The 23,843-nt window shown below is 41.1% G+C and overlaps 1 protein-coding gene across 2 annotated transcripts in view; it reads left to right on the top strand.

Moving 5' to 3' along the window:
* Window positions 1-1,110: 1,110 nt before the first annotated feature.
* The window catches only part of rsrc1 (arginine/serine-rich coiled-coil 1), a 121,107-nt gene continuing 98,374 nt past the window's right edge, over window positions 1,111-23,843 (top strand). Inside the window, exons 1-4 of one of the 2 annotated variants that reach the window (XM_040131709.1) lie at window positions 1,111-1,240; window positions 1,834-2,049; window positions 5,683-5,805; window positions 23,426-23,647. In XM_040131709.1, the coding sequence (XP_039987643.1) occupies window positions 1,850-2,049; window positions 5,683-5,805; window positions 23,426-23,647 (545 nt within the window). In that variant the 5' untranslated portion in view covers window positions 1,111-1,240; window positions 1,834-1,849. The remainder of the gene's footprint in view (window positions 1,241-1,833; window positions 2,050-5,682; window positions 5,806-23,425; window positions 23,648-23,843) is intronic. The other variant, XM_040131708.1, reaches the window with a different exon arrangement.

Here is a 23,843-nt window from a genome sequence, read left to right as displayed (position 1 = left end):
AGAGAGCAATTAAGAGGGAAGAGAAGGCAACATATAGCCAGACAAGTAACGGGATACAGCGGGATTTTGAAAACGTCGGGAAGAATTTGATGCGAAATTAAGCGTGTTTATTGATAATCTATATGGAGCCCTAATTCCACACAAGAGCCCTAACAATTCCCCTAATTAAATATTAACGATGTTTCAGTTTGAACCTTAGGCGTTAATTACTATTGTTTCTGCTGCATCTGAAAGCAGGATGAATTCCTAATCGCAGTGATAAGCAGCCTCTTGTATCTATGTGCATTGACCCCCCCCCCATTAAACTGTTTCTTATCAGCCATTCCTATGCACGTCGTCGATTCATTCACTCGTAAACGTTGTCAGTGTAACAGCGGTCGTTTCACCTTCGTGTGTTTCTGGGTTTCATTAAGTAATTAGGGATCCTACTTTGCTGGAAATTGTTTGGATGCTCCGTCTGCCCTCTGCAGCTCTCCCTGGGTGCACATTGGTGGAAAAGCTTGTCATCGGAGAAGATTACCTAATGCAAATTATCACGGACAAGTTGCAACTCACGCACCCAGTTCCTTATGTTATCATCCGCGGCGTAAGTGTGGGCATTGTCAGATCAAAACGTAATACGAGTAGCCCAGATTGTTATCGATTGATATACGCGAATAAAGGTCATAAGCCTATTAATTTAGAATATTTTCCATTGACTGGAGACTTAAATTCAAAAACTACACAGAGAGTACAACATGACAGATACAAATTATAGCTAAGTGAAGAAGATATGTTGCTGCTTAATTAATCGAATTTGTTCTTCTAGATTTATTAAAGAGTGTCAATGCCAGTGTCAAAAGTGGCCGCACTGGAAAATGCATCATCCAAAAAGCTTGCTTTTTAAGCTCTTTTTAATTTTCAAGTTTTTATTCTCCCTCAACTATCCTAAAATCTGTCATGCAATAGTGGGAGTATAATTCTTTACCTGTAAACTTGCCGAAAATATACAAAAAATATAATAAAATATAAACCGTTTTGACTGTGCTTAAAATGGCATTAACAGAATATAAATCAGTATTTTTGGCTCATTCATGAAAAACTAATTCAAACCCATAACACAACAATGAGAGCAGCCAGTCCATCGATTGCTCTGCGTGTGATTCTGCTGTCTTGGGCTCGATCGACGCTTTCCGGTTTGACGAGTTGAGTCTTCTGAGCAGTGTGTGGTTGAGTTGTGGAGCTCCATAACGATTTAAAGGTGAGGAGCGGGATTTTCATTTTAAGGTTACGTCTCTCTTTTTGCTACATGTAGTCTTTCATGTAACGGTTACTGACTGCAATGTGATACGTGTTTAATGTCGAGCAGCTAGAAGGCTCCAGTCAAAACCAGAACTACCGCCAAACATTAGTGGAGTCAACACAGTTAGCCTGCTAGCTAGCCGCCAAAGAAAACACGTTAAAAAAAACAAAACAACTTTACCTCATTTATTTTTACAACATGTGCAACAACGGTGTCTTCCCAGCTGTTTCCGTGTCTTAAAAAACACGAATGTTACTTCCCTACATGTGGTTGATAAGCTAAGCTATGTGTTGTATCAGCTAGCTCTACAGCCAGGTCCCTCTCTGGATCTCAGTGGGGAAAGTAGCTACAAAAATACAACATTTTCTGTATGAGATATGTAGAGAAATGTGCCGGTGGCTTTGTTAAATCGTTTAGTTTGTCCACGTCGATGCTCTCGGTTTAGTTGTGTATCCAATTCAGAGAGAAAGCGTCTCAGCAACCTTACTCGTGTGTGTGTGTGTGTGTGTGTGTGTGTGTGTGTGTGTGTGTGTGTGTCTGTGTCTGGCCAGCTGACAGTCTGCCAGCATGGGTCGGCGCTCCTCTGACAGCGAGGATGACGGTCGGAGCAGGAAGAAGAGAAAACAGCGTCGCCGTTCATCCTCCTCTTCCTCTTCTTTGTCCTCATCCTCCGGCAGCAGGGTGACCACCAGCCGAAGTCGGAGGTCCAGTCGTCGGAGCCGATCTCGCTCCAGAGACAGAGACAGAGACAGAGACAGGGACAGGAGGTGAGAGTGCACAACAAGCCCTTCTTTCCTAAATAGAGGTAGCGGGGATGAACATTGAGTAGGTGACTGTCATGCTGAAGTGTCCTTGAGCAAGACAGGCTGTGTTTCATCTCCTGGAGCACTGGCCTCTTGTGGAGGAAAGACTTTTCACGTTTTTCATTGGTGGCTTATAGAGTGTCACCAAAAAAAGTTTCCCAACAGCTCAGCACCTGCTTTGAATTATCAGTCGCTATGGTTACAAAAGTAAAGCAGAGGTCCAAAATACTTTTTGTACATTTCTTGTTTTTTAGAGTTGACTAATTTTTTTACAGCTGTTAACATGGTTAGTTATGGCTCTCTTGTTGAAACCAACTCTCTAACTGTGCAGCTGCAGTAAGTCTAACAATTGTTTCAGGAGTCAAATGTACTTTTATTAAGCCAAAAAGCTATATTTGAGTTCTCACCATTCTGCTGGCTGTTTCAGTTTAAGCTGTTATGCTTATAAGTGATCTCAATAACTTTGTAATTTTAATCTTATACTTTTATAGTATGTTTTTAGATTGAGTTTATAACATCTGTCCAGAGACTAAAGATGAAAAACTGCTTCTTCGTTAACTCATTGTTTAACCAATGAATAAAAAATAAATAAATAGGCTGATATACATTTGAAAGACTATCAGTATAAATCTAATAGCTATACCGCCAATATTTTTCTGTTATGCCTTTTTTCAGAGCGGGCATTTTGATTTGTAATCATATGGAAAGCACATATGTTACTAATAACATTAACAATGGCGCTGTTCTATTCAAGTGTCCCGATAAGTCAAGACAGTGTTACAGTGAACCAGCACAAATAATATAAGGACCAAACGAATTGACAAAAATGGTTTTCATCCATTGTTAATTTTTTTATTTACACTTGTGCTTTTCCTACTGTGAGATGTCATAATGTCGTACGTGAAAAAGTTCTGTTGTGGAAGTGTCATTTATTTGATCATTTTTTGCATTTGCATTTTACAGAACTTAATACAGAGATACATTTGTAAATCAGCTGATACATGAGAAGATAAAGGGTTCTGTTTTGCTTTGGCTTTAAAAACACAAATCCATGTGGGTAAAGGGAAAAATTTCATTACTGAGTAATAACTGAAACGCTCATAAATAGTTTGGATTTTATATAATTCAGTCTTTTCCTCAACATGCAGTAACTGAATTTAAAAGCAAGAGATGACAGAAAACTTGTTGAATTCCAGAAAAGTTTGTTTGGTTGACATGTAAACCACCTTAGCCTATAATTGAAACAAATACTGCATTCTGTACAAAGTACAGTCGTTTACCTTTCAGTTTTGATTATGTAGCCCATGTAAGAATGTTGTCAGTTTTTGTAGTTTTGGCCCCTGTTCAGGAGGATTGAAAACACCTGCAGGATGGAATATTTGCTATCTTTACTTATTATTCAAATAGAACAGTGGACAGTGAAGGACCCCAATACTGTTTGCATAGAATGCAAAATTTTAATATCTTGAATAGCTAAAAATTTAGGATCGATGTGGCTGTTTTAGATACCTCATTTAGTTTCTAGTCTTTCAGAAAATAAATAAAATAGAAAAGCTTGACATAGATGAGACATGAAATGTTACAAGCTCATACTAGTTTTATAAGCTTCCTTTTTTTGTTTATTAAGTATCACACATTGCTATTTAGCAGCTGTTGAGGAAGAGGGAGGCTCAGTAGTAATCAGACATCTTTACAAGTGGCTAGTGGCTGGACGTGGCCTCCTCCATCCAGCATCCATCCATCCATCCATCCATCCACAGCTGCCACTGGCTGTGTGTGGCTGTTCAGACAAGGCCAGTTGATGGTAATTATTTATGAGGCTTGGTCAAGGTCCATTACTGCTGATGGGAAGTCATTGCCTGTCTGTACAGGGTGGGGTTGGGTGGGCAGAGTAAACCCTGAGACCACAGTCCCTCATCTATTAGCCATATGTTTTGATCAATTAACCAAGACCTTGTGTGTGTGTGTGTGTGTGTGTGTGTGTGTGTGTGTGTGTGTGTGTGTGTGTGTGTGTGTGTGTGTGTGTGTGTGTGTGTGTGTGTGTGTGTTTGTGTGTGTGAGAGAGAGTAAAACTAGCTCCTTTAATAGGCTCATATGAAATAGGACACTGTGTAGGATTTTCAGCCTGCACACATACAAACGGTGTAAAGAGACCTCACATGTGGAAAACAGAAGAGTGCTTATGTTCTTAGCTGCTGACATAATGACCACATATTTAACGTGTATGCGCAAATTGAGTAATTGAGTCTGTGGATATGTGTGTGAGATATAAAGTGAGAGCAAGATGGGGACAAGGTGTGTGTGTGTGAGTGGACAAGAGACACGAAATCCAACTTGTTAGGTGTATTCATGTGAAAGGCTTCTGTGTTAACCAGCTCACACTCGCATGTGTTTGAGCCATTATGTTTTATTACATTACATTTGTGCAGGCTTCTGTGAAACTTTCTGAACTAACGCCATGTTCCAAAAACCCTGAGCTCACTACTATGTGTTTCTTCTGTGTAATGTGTGAAGTGGTTCTACGAAGGCTGTGGAAGTTATTTCATAAGGCCTCACTCATGGGATCCAGCCTTTAGAATACTAATGGATCTTTGCTGCGCTACTGTAAGTGATACAAATCTGGTTTGATAGTTCAGCTTATGTGTTATTTGTATTGCTTTCCTTTTTCTTCTCTTCTCCTATCTTGCAGTGCTCCCACAGGACCAAGTATGTTTGGTGTGTACTTGTGTGCTAAAAAGATTTGGGTATTTTTGGCTTTGGCGAAACAAAAGAAGAGATTTTAAATAATGAATATTGCTCAAACTGTTTGATTAGAGGAGTGCGGTTTCTGCATTTACATTCACCACTATAAATACCTCCTGCTACATGATATTAATAGAAACACGGTGTGAGTGGTGTTTGGAAAATAGACGCTACACACACACTGCTGTAGCCACATTAAAGAGCAGCAGAGCACCAAAGGGCCCCTGTGGAGGAACTGTAGGGCAGCCTGCATGGCTCTGCTGCTCTGGGCCGTAGACGAATGTGTTCACTAATGCAAAGTAGCCATCATAAAAGGTGAGGTTGTTGGGACATTAGGACATATTTGTCCTTGAAATGAACAGCAAAACAAATTAGGACTACAGCACTCACATACGCAGAAGAGGGAAGAATTTCAGATGATGCTGCCTGAGCCGCTGTAAACTGGTGAATGAACACAAAGACTAATAGAAGATGGTGTTTGTCATCGCAGGGTGGATCATATCAGTGAAATGAGGAGGGAGCTGATATGGCAAGAGCTTGACTTTGGTTTTATGGTTTTGTTTCACTGATAGTAAAATACGAGAAACTATACAATAAAGTTGAATGACCATGGTAAAATTTTAATTACTAATAACAAATGTACTGTATATTCTCAGTGATTTTTGGGAACCAAATTTTTTCATCAACCACACTGGGCTTTCAGAGCCTATTTACATGTTTCACTATTACTGACATGCCAGTACCACATTGTGATTAATTGTATAAACAAGAACCCTGCTATATGATTGATGATTTGTTTTAAGAATCCTGCCAATAATAAAATTACACTTGTACGTGTATGTCTGTGTGCTCCAGGAGACGACGACGTTCCAGCAGCAGTTCATCCCGCAGTTCATCTCGCAAAAGGAGGAGTCGCAGTGCAGTGAGAGACAAAGGGAGGAGCCACCGCTCGTACAGGTCACGCAGCCGAGACAGGAGGTAACGCCATCACACGCACATACTGCTCGCATTCACAGCTCACTGTTTACTCTGCACAAATGTGACTTAATTTTCTGACACAGGCTGGTTCTGATGAATCTTGAGAAAATAAAAAAACTTTCGTAATCATTGCAACATAGTTTTTGCTGCAGAATTTCACAGTCACCTTATAATGATAGCGAATAATAATTACAATGAAAGTAGTTATACTTTCTGAATAAATATATATTTAACAATATTTTTAACAATATGTTTCATTTATGCTGAGATAATACGTATATAATAGGTGAAGAAACAGAGTGATGAACAGAAGGGGCTATATTGTATTGTATTACAAATCAGTATGTGGAATGCCATTGCAGACTTTTCTTGTTAAAGAAGCAGCAAGAAATTTGGAAGTTTACTGTAGCATAAACAAACACATCATTTCGTATTTATGTCTTATGTCGTCAGATGGAGCCACATGGAAACCTGCATCTTAGGTCTGGATTAACATTTTGTGTGTGCATGTACTCATGTCTCAGTTTGCCCTGACTATCCATCTTACTGTTTGAGTATTAATGAAACAGAGACCCACAGAGACAGCAGGTCATATGCAACACCAATCCAATCCTTCCCAAATCTCTTCTGGCAGCAGCTCTCCTTTCACTCATTAATGCAATTAAAACATCATTACCCATACATACTATGTTGAATTATAATTACTATTGGTGTAGTTGACTTGTTTTTTTTTTTTTTCTTTTTAGCAAGGGGCTAACTTATTCATGGAAGACTAATGTGTACACACCTGCACCACACTTCTTACACACAACCATGCACACCCGCAGCCGTAGTCAGTATCCCTTTCAGAAACATAAAGGCAAAGTCTCTCTGTGTGGTGGTCCATGTCATTAGCATAGCTAATCTGGTGCTAATGAACCAGTAAACTGTGCTGTTTTTAAATCCCTCTCACACACACTCACATACAGACATAGAAACATGCACAGATGCACAATTGAAGAAAAGGTTGTCATAATATATGCGTGAGCAAGGCCCTTTGTTTACTTGTGTTTGGCTGCAGGGGAGAGCAGAGATCATTTTAATCACAAAGAAAAAAGAGTTTTAATATCTTCATTACAGAGGTGACAGGATGAAGGGATGAGGCGACAGAGATGTTTTGACACAAGTGTGGTTGATGGTGCCATGAAAAGACATCACACTTCAACTCTCCAATCTGATGTTCACAGAACATTTGGTGGCTCCAGAACAAGCAACAAATTTCGGTGTTGCGCTGTAACAATTTATTGAAAGAAATTGGCCAAACAGTTTTCACACATCCTCTCCTTACTCTCTGCGGTACAGTGGCAGTCACTCACAGCCACAGTGGTGATTAAAACATCAGTCAAAAATGGCATTACTGGTGCGGGTGTGAGATGAAAGGTGCAGGGGATTTGGGAGATTTAGAACTACAGTCGATGACATTGGTGTTTACAAACAATGCGCTGTGATTAGAAGGGTTGCGTTGTGTAATCGGCTTAGTGGTAAGCGAGGAGCAGGTGGGTTGGGTTGGCGTTGGAGGCGGAGGGTTTGTGTGGGTGCGTGGTGGGGTGTTATGAGGTGGAGGCGGTGTTGGAAGTGGGGATGTGCGAAATGATAACATTGATGATAAATTTATGCAGTTGTGATGGCAGCTGCAATTTGTGTCTGCTAAACTTTGTCATTGGTGGCCACATGTGCACTCCTGTTTCAGCATTAGAACAATCCAGTGGAAATTGTGTGGTGTCAACTAATAAATGGAAGTAGAGCTGAAACACTGAAACAGAAAAATGATTAATAACAATTTTAATAATTGATAAATATTTTCAGTCAATTTTGAGCAAAAACGCAAAACGTCTTTCTTGTTTCAGCTTCTCAAATGTGAAAATTTTCAGCTTTCATTTCTCTTATGTGGAAGTAAACTTAATCTATTTGGGTTTCAGACTGTTGTTTAGACCAAACAAGAAAAATTGAAAATTGGGATAGGCATTTTTCTCACAATTTTTTGTCATTTTATAGACAAAATGATATATCTGTTAATCGAGAAAATAATCAGCAGATTCATTGATAATAAAGATAATTGCTAGTTGATGCACAAAATGGGACTAATTAAGAAAATTCATGTGACTATCTGCAGCACTAGGAGCAATTGTAGTATTATAATCTTGTACTGTACAGTTCTGTAGTGGGATACTGCATATTCTACACCCAATAGAGTTGTGAAATGAAAGCAGGTTGGTGTGTACTGTGCACAGGTGCCCTGACTGCCATTAGTCAGTGGTGTGTGTGTCTGGATGAGGTTGCCTGAGCTGGCTGAGAGGCTGGCTGATGGATCAGAGGAGGATTGAGTGGACAGGACCTCATGATTGATACGCAGATAGGATATGAGGTGCTGCCTTCCACCCCCACCCTGGCCACACCAATCCGGCACCACCTTCAGAATAAGAAAGAGAGAAGAGAGACTGAGTGCACCGACCAGAGAGAAGAAAGGGGATGAGAAGTTAGAAGAGAGTGGAAAAGTCTGGAGAGAATAAGTTGAGTTAGTGCAGTAGAGAGAGTGGAGAAGATCCTAAAGGAGGAAAATGAAGAGAAAAGACAAAAGCGAGCATCAGTAGAGAGAACAGATAGGCTTGAGAGAGGGATATTATTCAGAAGAAATGAGAATAATGTCTGCATCAGAATATTGCAGGGGAGAAGATTAGGAACATAGTGGGGCCGTTGTGGGTTGAAGGGAGGGAATATTATTACCTTCTTTTCAATCGCTCATGTATAAATAAAAAATAAAGAGATACATGGAATAAGAATAATGCTCTATCATGTGTTTACCATCTATCGTCGCTTCCTCCCTCTCTCCTCTCTTTCTCCTTTTTTTTTTTTCCTGCCCTCAATCAGAGAAGGGCCAGGTCCCCCAGAGGCAGTCAATCTTGCCCTGAAATGTAAAACAGACAAGAGGAGCAGATTACCTATTTGCCATTAATGTTTATTCTCTTTGATGTGAGCAGGCATATCAGGCTGTGTGTTTGTGTGTTTGTGTGTTTGTGTGTGTGTGTGTGTGTGTGTGTGTGTGTGTGTGTGTGTGTGTGTGTGTGTGTGTGTGTGTGTGTGTGTGTGTGTGTGTGTGTGTGTTTGTCTGCCTGCCTGTGTGGGCACCAGCAAGCGAGCATGTGTGAGTTTGATTGAGCGTATGCATGTATGTGCAAATTTGCGGGAATGCATGTTCATGGGGTGGGGGGTGACGGCCTAGTCCATTGGGGGAGAGCAGAGTGGAACATGGTGGCAGCAGCATACAGTGATCTGATTTGTACCCAGTCCAACAAAGACGACACGGCCTCTCATCACAGTCGGATCACAGGCACGTCTTTAGGTGAGCTCGGCGGAGCGGTGTACCTCTGGGCTTTTATGGGTGGCCGCAGCAGGGGTCAAATGTGTGTGGCTCAGTCAGTCATTCTGTCAGTTCTTTATTGACTTAACAGTTAGCTTTAGAGGCACTGTTGGAGGACATGGGGGACTGACAGGTGTGACAAATCCACCACTTGACCTATCGAAGAAAAGCATTTTGTTCATTGATATGAATTCACACATGCATGCAGATATAGGTGAGCATACAGTGCAGGGTACGCACAAACACTTACATTTTCCTCATTAATATTTCAGGTGTGTGTTGAGTTAGCACGGCAGAGTGCTAGCATCAGGGTTTAGCCCTGCTAACATGGGAGCGCCTTCATCACTGGGATGCTGTCATGACTCTAAGGGGAGTGAAACCTCTAATTATCTTTCTTTAACCCCAGAGAAGATAGGTAGCAAGCTAAACACACCACCCAGCATGCTAGGATAGCTGAGCAGAGTGAGGATTATCTCAGCCACCCTTGCACCAAGGAGGCCGGTATGAGTTCAGAACTGGTGCTTGGAAAAGAAAAGACTGTGGGTGGGACATGTTTTGTCCTAGATAGAAAGTCGATGTGTGTGTGTGTGTGGGGGGGGGTTACGGTCAAATATAAGCTGAAATTTTAACATGCCAAGTTTTCTATGTGTAAAAATCATCGGTTTTTATTCATTATTGATGACTCATTGCAAAGGATGTTTTTCAGGAATGAGTTTCCCGGTTTACATGATTGATCTTGAACCTGTGGCTGGGTCTCCCGCATTAAAAGATTAGTTTTACATTGTAGGGCATTTACTTTGCTGGTTCAAGAAATAGTTTGGCACATGCCTTCCCATGACACTGCAACTTGTTGTTTCACGCACTGTTTTTTTTTTTCACAGATTAAAGAGATGAGATATACTGTTGTAGTGTTATGATTAGTGAGCTTTAGAGTTGCTGGTTGCTGTGGATATGGTTACCTTTGGACAGAGTCAGGCCAGATTTTTCCTCCCTGTTTCCAGTCTTTATGCTGAATTAAGCTACTTGACTGCCAGCGGTAGCTTCATGTTTACTGTACAGACATTACAGGGGTATCAATCTCTTCTATTAGCTATTATCAGGGAAGGAATAAGTGTATTTTCCAAAATGTCAAACTATTCCTTTAAGGCTGACATGAAACATAGGCTGTAATAATAATGATAATGAGACACTTTAGTGATCCCCTTAGGGACATTCTCCTGTCTCCTTCTGAGAGGTCAGAGATCAGGGTTGATCAGCCCACAGCACCTAGTTTCAGTGCCTTGGTCAGGGATATTTAAGCAGGTACAATGTCTTGTACATCAGTAGATGATCTAGAGTCTTCTGGCTGTGAGACAAGCCTCTAACCACTTTGCCACCCTGCCATGTCTTTCTGGCTGCTAGAACTAAGTAATCTGCATGTTATAGTTCCACAACATGAGCTCTGCTCTCTGGACTGGAGATCACAGAAGGACTTCAGGCATGTGTGTGTGCGGGGTTGAGAAATGGCCTGGTATTTATTTCACACAGCAATTTTCCCCCTGTATGAGATGAGGTGTCGTACATCTGCTAGATAGCTTTTCCTGCCTAGCTCCGACAAGGAACGCGCGCAAGGTCATCCAGGCGGCTTGGGAACGGGGAGGGCTGAGGTGAGGAACTGTAGGGAGGAGAGGAAAGGTCTCAGAGGGGGAGGAAAGGAAGGTAGGGTAGTTGAGTGCAAGAAGACAGAGGTGGGGCGAGGAAATCAGTGGTTTTATTGTGGGTGAGCAGTGTGGCCGCTCAGCTTTTCACTGCACCTGGATCAGCAATTCCCCTGTCAGGTGGCAGGGTGGGAAACATATATTAATTCACAAAGTCTAGAGTATGTGTGTGTGTGATGTAGCAGGTGGTTTAGGGTGTCGCTGGCTTCATAAGGGAAACGGCCCTGAGTGTGTCTTGAGGACATGACAAGTGAAATCTGGTTTCCTCAACAAACTTCTGAGATGCTGCTATGATGAGAGAACCATAAGGCATGAATTGTTGTGCTGATGGATGCAAAATAAATTGAGAAGGAATGTGAACAACCCCTAAATCCGTTTCTTCTTTAAGTTGCAGTATCTCACTTAGTGTTATTACAGTTTTGCAGTGGTCTTAGGTTAGTAGAGTGTACTGAACTGGAATTTAAGAGCAGGCTCCTGGCTGTTTTTCATCTTTTCTGTCTGTTATTCCATGGGCCCAGCCTCATCTTTTCTTTTCCTCCCTGCACAGGATCACATTTAGCTCTTTCTTCCTTCTTCCCCTATTACTGGACTTGCAAAGTGTTGATTTAAACCGAAAGATGACCTGGTTTAGTTCGGGTGCGTCTTCTCTACTCCATAAAAATCAACACACTTTCCAGTCGTAAGATCTGAACACGTTTGTTGTTGTGTTTCTCTCTTTTCCCCTCTCTCTCTGTCTTACTCTCTTTCTCTGTGTTGTCTTTTTTATTTATCTGCTGTAAAGGCCAGTCAAGCGCTGCTCGGCTTTGTTGTCAGAAACCTTTATTTACCAAAGGGAGGAGTAAGTGACTGACACAGACAGCCTCTTTCATCCCCGCTTCGCCGCAAGCAGTGTTCCCCTCTACCGCCAGAGGAAACCCCCCCCCCTCACTTCTGCCACGCTGGCCCCCCACCCTCCACCCCCAACTCCACCGAACCCCTCCATCCTGCAGGCTCACAACACACTAGCCCAGTCCCCTGGGTAGCAACCTAGCTGTAGAGTCTGCACTAAGTAACACACACACAAACACACATGCAGAATTCACCTCACAAAAGGCATCACACCAGTCCTCTCACATAGGCGATCAAATGAGGGAGTTAGTCCGATGGTCCTAAACAAAGACTAGTTTAACATCAAAGTGTTGTCCTTTTTCTCTTTTTATCCATCTGTTAAACAAACTGGGAGTAATGACACATAGAGCCTGTTATGTTACAACATATTTTTAGTTTTGTGTGAGGGAGGGGAAAGGAGGGCATCAGTAATCAGTGACTGATTTGTAACTAGTCACCAGTGGCAGGAAGAGAACATTCACGCTCAAGAGTCTGAGATGAGGTAAAACAATATCATCCTCATTAATGTGGTTGCAAATTGAGGTAATACTGTATTTACCATAATTCTCAAATTTTGTAATTTAGCAGAATTTGGTAATGTAGGGGAAGCATTATTACTATACCAGTATTTTGAATAATACTCTACATACAAAGAGGTTTTTCTGCAGACACTGATGGCGTATGAAGTGAGACTCGTGCATAATTTCTCTAGTTAGCCTACCTGTTTAACCAGAAGTAATTGGTTAAATTATTAGGTTGTTAAATGCAAATACTGTAGCCTTTTATTACTATCAAGATGCGAAGCAATTTCATAGTGTCTGATAATAGGTAACAGCTTGTCTTTTCTAGTTATTTGTTTTTTTTTATTTTGTCTTCTTCACATTTATAAATGTGGAGGTGGGAATATAAATCATGTTTTCTGTGAAAAGGTCTTTAAGCAGTGGTACTATTAGTGTTTGATAAATTGGTAAAATAGACAAATTAGAAGAAAATTTCTTTAAAGTTTTCTTTCCTTTTCTTTCTTTTTTTGTTTTTCGAAATATGTTTTAACTGATGGCTACTCAAAGGGATATACTGGATACATTTGCTTACAAGTAGGATTTAATATACTCACTCATCAAAAAGGGATACAGAACAAAGGTTATAAATACAAATGCATGTAACTGAAAATATAATAGTAATTTTTTCCAGATAACAGATGAACATAATTCTTAACCAGATTCAGATTCCCCAAAACAACTGTGTAAATAGCATTATAAATTCTTATTACAGTATAAAGTATAAAGTTTATAGAGGTTTTAGAATATAACAGAAGTTGACTCAAAAAAAGGTTTTGAAGTTTACAGTTCTTATCAATAAGAGCGCTGAGTGATTTTCCTTTTTGAAAGCTCTGTGAATGAACGCAGATCTTTGTGATTAATTTAAGTATCATAGAAACCAGACTAGTTACTTTATATCTGTATACCAAAGACAGAATTTGGCTGTTTGATGACTGAAACCCAATACAAGTGTGACACTCCCACTGTTATTTCTCGTTTTGCAAATAAAACCTCTATAATGCCAAATACTAATACCATATAATCAGCACTCATTGTGTTCACTTTATGTCAGAGAAAAGCCTCATCCGTCTGGCCAGACCAAGAGAAAGACGGACAGAGAAACGCTTTCAGCTCTGGCATGGGAAAATGAACACCAAATGTATCTCTCTCTCTCTCTCTTTTCTTCCTGCCTTCTCTCTGTCTCTCTTTCCTATTTAAGCTTCTTGAAGTTCTTCCAAATTGGGTTTTAAATGCCAATTAGGAGGTTGAATGTAGTAAAATAAAAGCAAATGCAGGCAGGATGGCCTCACCTTCTGGCTGGTTAGGCTTCAGAGAGAGCCGAGCCGGACCTTTGGCTCCCAGCGAGGCTTTGAGAGAAATATCCTGCCTAATGAACACATTAATTAGAACCATAACTATTTATAAGATGATAATTAGAAACGAAGGGAGGTAAACTGGGCTTTTCCTGCAATTAATGGAGGATTAATTACGGGAGCTAATGAAGTGGATTTTTGAAACGCGTGGAGGTGAAGTACAGAGATGTGCAGCTCGCTTTGTGATCACTGGCATAATTATTTTCTCCAGCGCCAAAGCGTTTGAGGCCCTGGTCCTCGCCGGCTCAGGCCGGCTAATAAGCATCATTGCATCGTTATATATGCACTTAAAAAGACTTGCCACTGAAATGACTGTCTAATTATTTCTAATTGGCAGGCCTTGTGTATTGTCATTGAGCTGTTTGGAGCCACAGCGGAGCTCTGGGTCTAATAACGCTCTGGGTGGAGAATCACGGGAGAGAGAGAGAGAGAGACCGTGAGAGTAAAGAGGAGGGGGGCTCTACCAGTGGCCTGCTGCTTATAGCTGGACCTGCACATTGCCCCCATGTGCCACTTGCCCAGCAGGACAGCAGGTCCTAGAATGGCGGCAGGTGCACTCAGGGGTCACCTTGCCAACTAGCCGATTAGCAAAGTTTTATTTTATCTGTGCTTATTTCCCCCCCTTTAATTAACAGCTTCTGCTCTTAATTTATGCACAGATAAACGCCACCGTCTGTCCACAGTTCTTCTTTTCACTCTTAAACATACTACACAGACACAGAGACACAGAGACACAGAGACACAGAGACACACACACACACACACACACACACACACACACACACACACACACACACACACACAGACACAGAAACACACGGACGGAGGGAGGGAAGGAGGGAGGGAGTTATGTTTATGTGCTGTGTGTGATTCAGTGGCCAGGTTTTGAGCCAGTCCATAGAGACCCATGCTAAGAGAGCACGCATGGACAAACCTCAGTCAGCCATGTTTACCTTGTACTCTAGTTATGCTCTAGCTCAAACGTGTGGAAACCATCATTCTCTGGGACTCTGTGGAGGACATATATAAAAATGAACATATATAGTTTGTCTTTAAAGTAGTCACGGTCATATTCAGAATTAGTATTCACTTCATACCACACATTTATCATGGGTTTTTTTAGAATAAGTACATATGTACATGTTTACTATAATTTACATTTTCATTGTTTGAGGCATTGATCTCCATGTTTGAGTGAGTATGTGTTATGAGAGTGTTTGAATGATGGCCTAGGATTATGTGTGTGAGAGCACCTCACTTAAGTTGTCCTAAGCATAGCCATGTGCGTTGTCCTGCTAAAAAAACCCTCTGTCACTCTTCCTCTCCCCCCCCCGGACAACTTGAGAGCAAATTGCCCGCTAATGGAACCACTGCCTGCACTTGTCAGTTCACTTTGGACAAGCAAAGGAACCAAACAGACACACACCCTGACACACACACACAAACGCACGAACAAGCATGTGGTTTCACTCACACGTTTAGTATTTTATTTGTGGAAAAAGAAGAGAAAAATGAGAGAGAGTGGCAGAGAAATGAAACAAGGATCATGTGCGTCTTGACTGAAACCTTGACAATCTTTTTGAAAGTAATGAAACACTTTCTCAGCATGCGCATGAGGTTTTCTATTTGAAATTTGTCTTGCTTTTTTGTTCTGTCTATCCATTTGGATTTTGGCGGAGTCGAGGACATGAGGAGGAAGTGGAGAGAGATGGATTGCCCAGAGGATACGTGGCCAACTGTCGTATGATTGGCTGAACAAGAGCAGATCACTCCTGTGACTGGTTGAACAGAGAATTTGATGTCGTGATTTTGGCTTCAAATCAAAGCAGGAAAAATGTAATTATTTTAAATGCAGTCAACACTTTTGTTAGAGGCGAAGTTTGCCTGGTTTCTCTGTAAACTCAGTGGGATATTGACACTCAGAAAAAGTGAGATAACCAAGCGTGTTCACTGTCTCTCGTGCTACTGCAGATGTGTAATGAATGACATTTAATGCCATCACTGTAACATGTGGCATCATTTGGATCCTGCCTCCAACAGTGCATACCAAATCAGACTTTTGACTCTTTCACTTGAATGTTAATATCTATAGGCATTTTATTGCACAAAACAGAAAAATGTAAAGATATAAATTACACTTGAAGTAGAAAAGATATTAAATTAAAAAAATTACAAAAAAAAAAAAAAAACTTTCGGTGCATTTCAATGTCCATAGAGCTTAAAGAAAAGAATTTGGGATGTTGTGGAGGCTGTAAATTCACGTGTGTGCGTGCGTGCGTGTGTGTGCTCTCACTTCCCAAAATACATAAACGATGCAGAAATTTCTGCAATTGTGGTGTTCCTCTAAATTGTGTCAGAAAAGCTGTATATGTTGTCTGTATATTCCTGTACTCGTTTACATACAAACTGATTCTCTCCAGCTGCACAGGTCTGTGTTGCAGTACAGAAAACACCCTATCCACTCCCCTGATTGGATAGAAAAAAACAAGGTAAAATTTGCCTTCTGTATGGGCTGCTCCTAGTTCTGTGCATGGGGCATGCAGACTACGAGAATTGACACGTGTTGGAGGGGAGAGCCTTTATTTTCCAGAGGGTGGAGTGTTATCTCTTTCTATTCATTTCTTGATCTCTCTTTCTGTGTTCGTCTATCTCTCTCCTTCTCCTTGCTCAATCTTGACAGCAGTTCATAAAAAAATGATTTTTAGAAACTTCTTTATGAGACAAGCGTCTGTTCAGTCAGAAGACAACTTAATGTTATTCCACTGAAGAGGGGAAACTAATAGTACTATGTTTTTTACAGGGCAATGTTCCAGTTGTGTCTTGGGTGTTTAATTAAGTGTAGTTTCCCTGTAGTAGTGGAATGTGTGTCTGCTTTTTGTCGGCCCGTTCCTCGGTGCCTTTTACAGTCCACCCACATGGTTTGTCTCAGCGTTTATGATTTTTCTTATACCAGAGTTGTGAGGTTCCTAAATCACTTAAGCACACGGGGCCGAGCAGTCCACATTTAAACAATAAAAGGCTGTTATGCTAAGGGCCCTCAGATCTCCTACCACTTCATAAATACATGCGTATAAAAGGCAGAAAAATACATCTTCCCTGACCAGAGAGAGAGGGAGAGCGAGCGTCTGAGAGCACACCTGCTAATTGGAGCCAGCTTGATGTGAAGCACGGCTGTCTGCTCTGTCTTCTCCATAAGTCCAAATTGGTTTTTTTTACTTTTCTTTTGCATTCTCTCCCCTATTTTTTTTTACCCTGCATGTTCTTGACTCCTCAACTTTGAAAACCCTTTTCTTACTTTATCTTATAGCTTCTTCTCCAACCGTAGCCCCATGCTGTCCTTCACCTATTGTCTCCCCTTGTCTTGTCTCCCCTTGTCTTGTCCTCACTGACACTCTTTCTCCTCCTCCTCCTCTTCAACTTCTCCTCCTCCCTGCTTTCCACACTCTTACAGATGGAGGCAATGACAACCGAAACAACTCTCTCCTAACTTGTTGTAACTAATTGTTCCGGGCCGTGACGGACAGAAGGAGGGAAAAAGTGGGTTTCAATTGTGTGAGGAGCTGTAAGTGAGTTGGCAAGTTAGCACCTAGTCTGAATGTGACCTCCACTTGACCTTGCGTCGGGGCTGAGTGGCTGAGTGGCTGAGCCAGGGCCCCCCTCGGCTCCAGCTGCTAATGGGTGTCATGTCGAGCTGCGGCTGCAAGGAGGTCAAAGGTCGCGGGTGCACACCAGACGGCCAAGTTTAGGATTGCGATGAGGAGGCTGAGTGACACTGGGCATATGTGCCAATGAAGACGCCGGGTAATCAGCGCATGCACAGTGATGCACACACACAGTCATGCACATGGCAACCACATTTTGCTGCAGAAAGTCGTCTTTTCCCTCATCGTTGGCTGGCCGTTGTAGGTTCATATAGATCTGAGGGGTCTTTGAAAGCCTTTGAACTCTGCTAAATGGCTTGACCTTGTGGCTTGTGGCTGTAACCGTGTGTGTGTGTTTGGCTGGGTAGGGGGGGGCAGTGAGTGGGTGGCCTGCATGGGGTCTCATTTCTGCTTCACAGCATAGCAGGGCATTGCAGACGTTTGTGTTGACGTCTGCTAAATTAAAAGCAAACTGAAGATTATGACAAATCTAAACGTTGCTTTTATGAAGCAGAGGGGGGGCGGAGAAAAAACATTTCTGTGAATATTTCATGCTCTGTCTTTGCTGTGTTAATTGTGCTCACAATCAGCTACTTTGCAGTGATTCCTTGTGTGTTATTTAGCGTGTGTATGTATATTTATGTTTCTGTGTGGGTGAGCATGGTGGATGACTGAGGCTGTGTGTGTTTGAGTGTGTGTGTATGTGTGTGTGTGTGTGTGTGTATGTGTGTACTGTGAACCGAGGGAACAGATAATGTGGCTGCTTGGAAGGAGGAAGCAGCTTGGGAAATGATTTCAACAGCTCTCATAATTAGAGGAATATCATAAATTAAACTTGTGTCTGCCGTTTCGTTTGAAGAGCACTCAAAAGTAATAAATTCTGGATGGTTAACATATTTGCATTCCATTCAGCGGGCAGCGTCAGGCAGGAACAGCTGTTTTCCACGTCTTTTGGCAGCAGGAAATGCACATTGCTCACTCAAGGTGCTTTTAGACACATTGAAATGGCAGAAAAAAGAAAAGTGACTTTTAACTTGAACATGAAGCTGCTGCTGTGTGCTCTGTCACTGGAAATAACTCGGCAGGGAACAGCGCATTAATGAAGTTCTTCAAATATGGATCTTCTTACTTTCAATAGGCCTGTTTCTTTTTCAATCTGTCTATTGCTTGGAAAAGTCGACCGGCAAGCTTTTTGTGTGTGTGTGTGTGTGTGTGTGTGTGTGTGTGTGTGTGTGTGTGTGTGTGTGTGTGTGTGTGTGTGTGTGTGTGTGTGTGTGTGTACAAAGAATAAATGCGAGAGATTTGAAACAAATTTTAGGCTTTCAGAATGCCTCCTTAGTAGTGACAAAAACACTTTATCTAGAACAAGTTGATGAGAAAACTGCTATGATTTTGCATCATATTTTTCCAGGCCAGTGCAGGCCAGATAGCACCACCTTTTCTTTTTAATAAATTGTATATGTCACCATCTTTATCCTGTCTATCCAACATTACACAATTAATATTGTTTAAAGGCATGTTTTTATTTTAATATTTGTGATTTTAATTAATGATTGGTTTTTTATTTTTTTTTTTACATAGAGGATTTCTCTCTCCGAGCTTTCTGAAAAGGTGAAACCTGATACTGCGATTTTTTTTTTTTTTTTTTGGACCATATTTTAAGCTTAACGGATGTCTACTTCTGTATTTGTTTATGGGATCAGACTACCTAATAATTTTACATATACAAAATAATGATAAGGATAGTGCACCTATGGCTTAGACTCACAAAAGTTGTAGCTTTTAACAAAGTCATTTTGCTATATCTTTATTAAAATGACAAAGTGCTCAGAATTTAATAGCAAATAGCAAATTAGTAGATAGCCATTTAGCTTAAAATAGAATATGCACAGATAGCACCAGAGTCATGTTTCAGCTTTTCAGAAAGATGAATGAAAAAAGACAAATAAACTGTAATGTAGAGGGTAGTGGCACAAAGGCTGACCTGGAGGCTAATCCAAGTGGAGCAGGACATCAGCTCCTTACACTGACACGTTTACAGTAGATGAACATAGTTAAAAAGATGGTAAGATGCAAAACTTTCAGTTAAACAATTCCAATTTAACATCCTACTCACATCATTATGGTCAATCATTTTTATTCTTTATCATGAATACAATATCTAGCCGGGAAATGGAGGTAAACATTTTGGGACATAATAATACAACTGTATGTATAGGTCACATGATAACGCTTCTCTAGCTTTTAGTGTATTGTCGGTAAGAACGACTGGGCAGACAGGAGTCACTGTCACCAGCATCCACTGAAATGCAATAAGGTTAAAGTTACATAGCCATTAATCATTGCTGCACCACACTAGACTAATGGACAGGGACGCTGCTTGGGTCATCACTGAGAACAAGACATGTGTTCTCAGCAATTATGTTGGTGTTTTCTGCCTTGGGATAATACAATATGGACATGAACTTTGTTTTGTCTTCCAACAGAGGATGGTGGTTTGGGAAATGAAGAACCAATATAAATGTGTGTCGCAGCTGCTCAAATAGGGGCGAGATAGGGTTAAAGAAACAGTGAGGATGATTGGTCTGTTTGTGTGTGTGTCATGTGTTCCCCGTCCCTATACTGCAAAGTATGAATAATGATTTAACTAGGGTCAGATTCCATTGGAGACGTTCACCTGTATCTGACACTAGTGGTATTGCGTAGCTGCCATTAATGTCCAATTTTCAATGAAAACAGAAATAGAATACAGACTGATAAGGATAACACACCATCCAGCTTCACACCCGACCACATAATTACCCCAATGGGCTGTGGTGAGGGATCATATCCTGGCGCGCACTGGGGGGTCAGCGGCGATAAGCTTCAGCCCAGCTCCCAACATGCAGCATAATTACTCTATTGATAATTCACCAGGAAAATGGTCCCAGCCAATTGCAGAGCTCCGATTTAATGGATTGGATGGTGAAACGAGGGTGAGGGGGCAGCGTATGTGTGTGGGGGGGCTTGTACGTTGGAGCAACCAGCAAGGGCCTTTTATTAGAAATGAAAATATGTTTAGGCCATAGGGGGACCCATTTTCCCTGGAGATAATAAGGCCAATAAAATGTAAAGCAGGGGAAGGGCTTGGCATGGGGTCCAACTGTGGTGTTTATCTGTGTGTGTCCTGCATTAGCCCATTTATCCCCAACCTCAAATTAGCTAATCATTCTCCAAGGGGAAGGACTTGGTCAGGAAATTGACATTTAGCAGCATAGGCTCACTCTATTAACTACAGTAAATTTAATTTGCTGCACACCCCAGAAGTGGGCTGTTTTCTTTGCCATCAGAGGGAGAAAGGGAGACAGAGACAGAGAAACAGAGAGAAAGAGGTTGTGTTTATTGCATCTGCTGCTTGTGGCCACAATTTGCTTGGCTGTAAATATAAAACTTAGACTTAGAACACAGCAGCTCTGTAGTTATTCCCCTCATGTACTGTTGATTACAAACCTACGCAGACATTGTTAACACATAGATTCACTCATTCCAAGGTCTGTTTGGGCCATTGATGGATTATCTGTTCGGAGATCCCAAACCCAAAAATATGCCAATGTTTTTCTTTTCCTTTTTTCCATTAACTGTGACTCTCTGACTAAGCTAATCTTATCTCCGGTAAACTCTGCATTAAACACACTAAATCAGATGTCCTGTGACTGATGACTGCTTTCACCCCTGCCTCTGAATCAGATATTTCATGATAATTATTTCTGATTATCACTCCAGGGTGGCTGCTTTAGTGTCTGTTCTGCAGAATGCAATGAGACAGGATTTACTGTGGGGAAAAAGATACTAAAGAGGGACTGCTAGATCTGCTCGGATAACAGTAGTATTATTGTAACTAGAGCTGAAATGATTAGTCGATCATTAGAAAATAAACCTGCAGCTCTTTAGATACTTGATTAAGCATTTGAATCATTTTCTTTGTCCTCTGTGAGACCAAGTTGAATGTCTATGGGGTTTTTCACAAAAACATTTGAAGATGTCAATGTGATTGACATTTCTGCAGTATTTTCTTAATTTGTGTGAAAACAGTTAATGGATTGATCAAGAAAATAACTAGCAGATTATTCAGCAATGAATATAATGGATAGTTGCAGCCTTAATTGTAACACTTCACTGGAAAAATATATTGAGTGAACGTTGAATGCAACTTGCTTAGTTGAAATTGATTTATAGTATGTGCTAGATATATGGTGATGTTTTTTAACATGTTGGTTATCATCCAACCTTTGCTGACGTAAAATAGGTTTGCTACGCTGCGGGTTGCACTTCAGTGTTCCTGAAAAGCTAAACTTCAGAGAATGTTTTTTCTTCTTTTCAAAGGGAGATTTTCTTCTGCAGAGACCTTGAAATAACGTGGCTAAGTCTCCAGAGATCAGGATTGCCCCTGCCTAATTGATTGGAACAGTTGTCAGAGTGTTGTCTGTTAGGATGGTGACAGCCGTATGAAGAAAATGATTAGTTTTCTGTAGGGAGAGAGACAGCTCTGGATGTCCCAAACTGCAAACTAATAAAGGGTGGAAAGCAATAAAGCTCATGGACAGCAGGTTTGACTGTTTTTATAGACAAATCAATAAAATGATAGATGATGGAAAATAACGGCATCTTAGCTGCCGATTTCTACTGGGGTTTCAAATCACAGTCCTTCACACACACAGACACACACACATGCATGTGCATGTACACTCTGACACAAGACACACATACACTCACACTTGTGCCAAACATGTCAGAGGGTTTTTCGTGCATTAATAGAGGCATGTGCAGTGTCACATAAATAAGTGGTTATATTTTGGTGATTTGTTTCTTTGCCTGTATGGTACCATATTGAGATATGAGTCACACTTTCAATTCTCTGTTTCCTGGTTTTTAAATGATGTGTGTGTAACTGTGAGTGTGTTAATGTTCGTGTGTCATAACTAACAGAGTAAATCTCACACTGTAAATCTTTCTCAGACCAGAGGGCTAGTCTCAGGATCAATACTAAGGACAGGCCTTCCTCTAAGCCTGCCTCTGATTGGCTCCATTTCTACAATGTGTGTGTGTGTGTGTGTGTGTGTGTGTGTGTGTGTGTGTGTGTGTGTGTGTGTGTGTGTGTGTGTGTGCACGTGTGGTTTTGTCTGTCTGTCTGTTTGTCTCTCTGTCTGCCACAGTGTATGTGACTGTATATAACTGTATTCTTATTGCCATCCAATGAAGGATGAATATGTCCACTCCAGGAAAATTGTATCCTACTGAGTTTTATCTTGAGTTTTGTTAACAGATGTGAATGTTAATTGTTTCTGTGTTGATGTAAAGCCACTCTCTTATTGAAGTTGGTCTCGCATCGGTTTTCAAAGTAGACTTTACCGCTTCTGGTTTGGATTCCAGTTCTACCCATTAACTCTGGATACTAATCCTGTTGCAAGTATTTATTATAGGTAATATTAGGTCATTTACATATGAACAAAAAGCTAAATATGTTAAAGGAAAAAAAAACACTAATACAAACACACTCATTTTCAGCAGATTTAGGTAGCCGTAAAAAGGTGTGAGGTAGAACAAAGATGGGGCTAAATGTTTGCTGTTTTATGGAACACTTTTTTTCACTTGAGTTGGACACACTAACATTAGTTCTTGTGTATTGTGACTATTTTACAATACAATCCTACAGTCATACAGGGAGAAATCCATTGTAGAAGAGCCATAGATTTTCTTAACATACAATGAACTGAATCACCTGTACTGCAGTGATTCCGCAAGATGTGTTTTCCTCAGTGAGAACTTAATCCAGTGCTCCTACCGTTCCTGTTTCTGTCTCCTATCACTGTTGCCACACACATGCATAACTGACAGCTATGTCAAACAGTCTAAGCCACATTTTCTGAGATTGACCAAAAAGCATTCTGGGACATACAGACAGTCATTAACTGTAGCAGACAAGGCAGAGAGGGGGGAGAGTAGATTAGGATAATAATGAGACTTAGAACAGGTATTTAACTGTGGGGAAAAAGAGAATCATTTGTATTTGTTGCAATTTCAGTGGTTTATTAGCTGTAACTGTAATTTCTTATTTTGTGTCTTTCAGGTCTCATTCTCGCCACCGACGTTCTCGCAGTAGGAGTGGCAGCCACAGCCGGCGAGGAAGCCACAGTCGTCGGAGGAGCCGCAGCCACAGCAAAGAGCGGGACCGGAGCCGGCGCAAGGGCCGCGACCGAGAGAAGGAGAGAGAGAAAGAGAGGGAAAGAGGAAAAGACAGAGACAAAGACAGAGAGAGGGACAAGAGTAAAGACAAGGCAGACAAAAAGGGGTAAGTGATTAATGACTCTGTACATGGAAGCATACATGCAAAGGGGGACACAAAGACACCAAACAAGTATTGCGTCGGCCCAGTTCAATCTAAACTGCGGCCTCCAAAGGAGAACAGAATATTTTGATTACTATAATACAGGCTTCAATATGGAGCTCAGTCTCAGCTCCTTCTTCTGTCCTTCCATCACTCAGTC

This window comes from Xiphias gladius, chromosome 7 (genome assembly GCF_016859285.1).
Source record: "Xiphias gladius isolate SHS-SW01 ecotype Sanya breed wild chromosome 7, ASM1685928v1, whole genome shotgun sequence".
NCBI classification, from domain to species: domain Eukaryota; kingdom Metazoa; phylum Chordata; class Actinopteri; order Istiophoriformes; family Xiphiidae; genus Xiphias; species Xiphias gladius.
The sequence above is the reverse complement of the archived record's forward strand: the minus strand, read 5'-3'. Positions and strand labels throughout refer to the sequence as shown.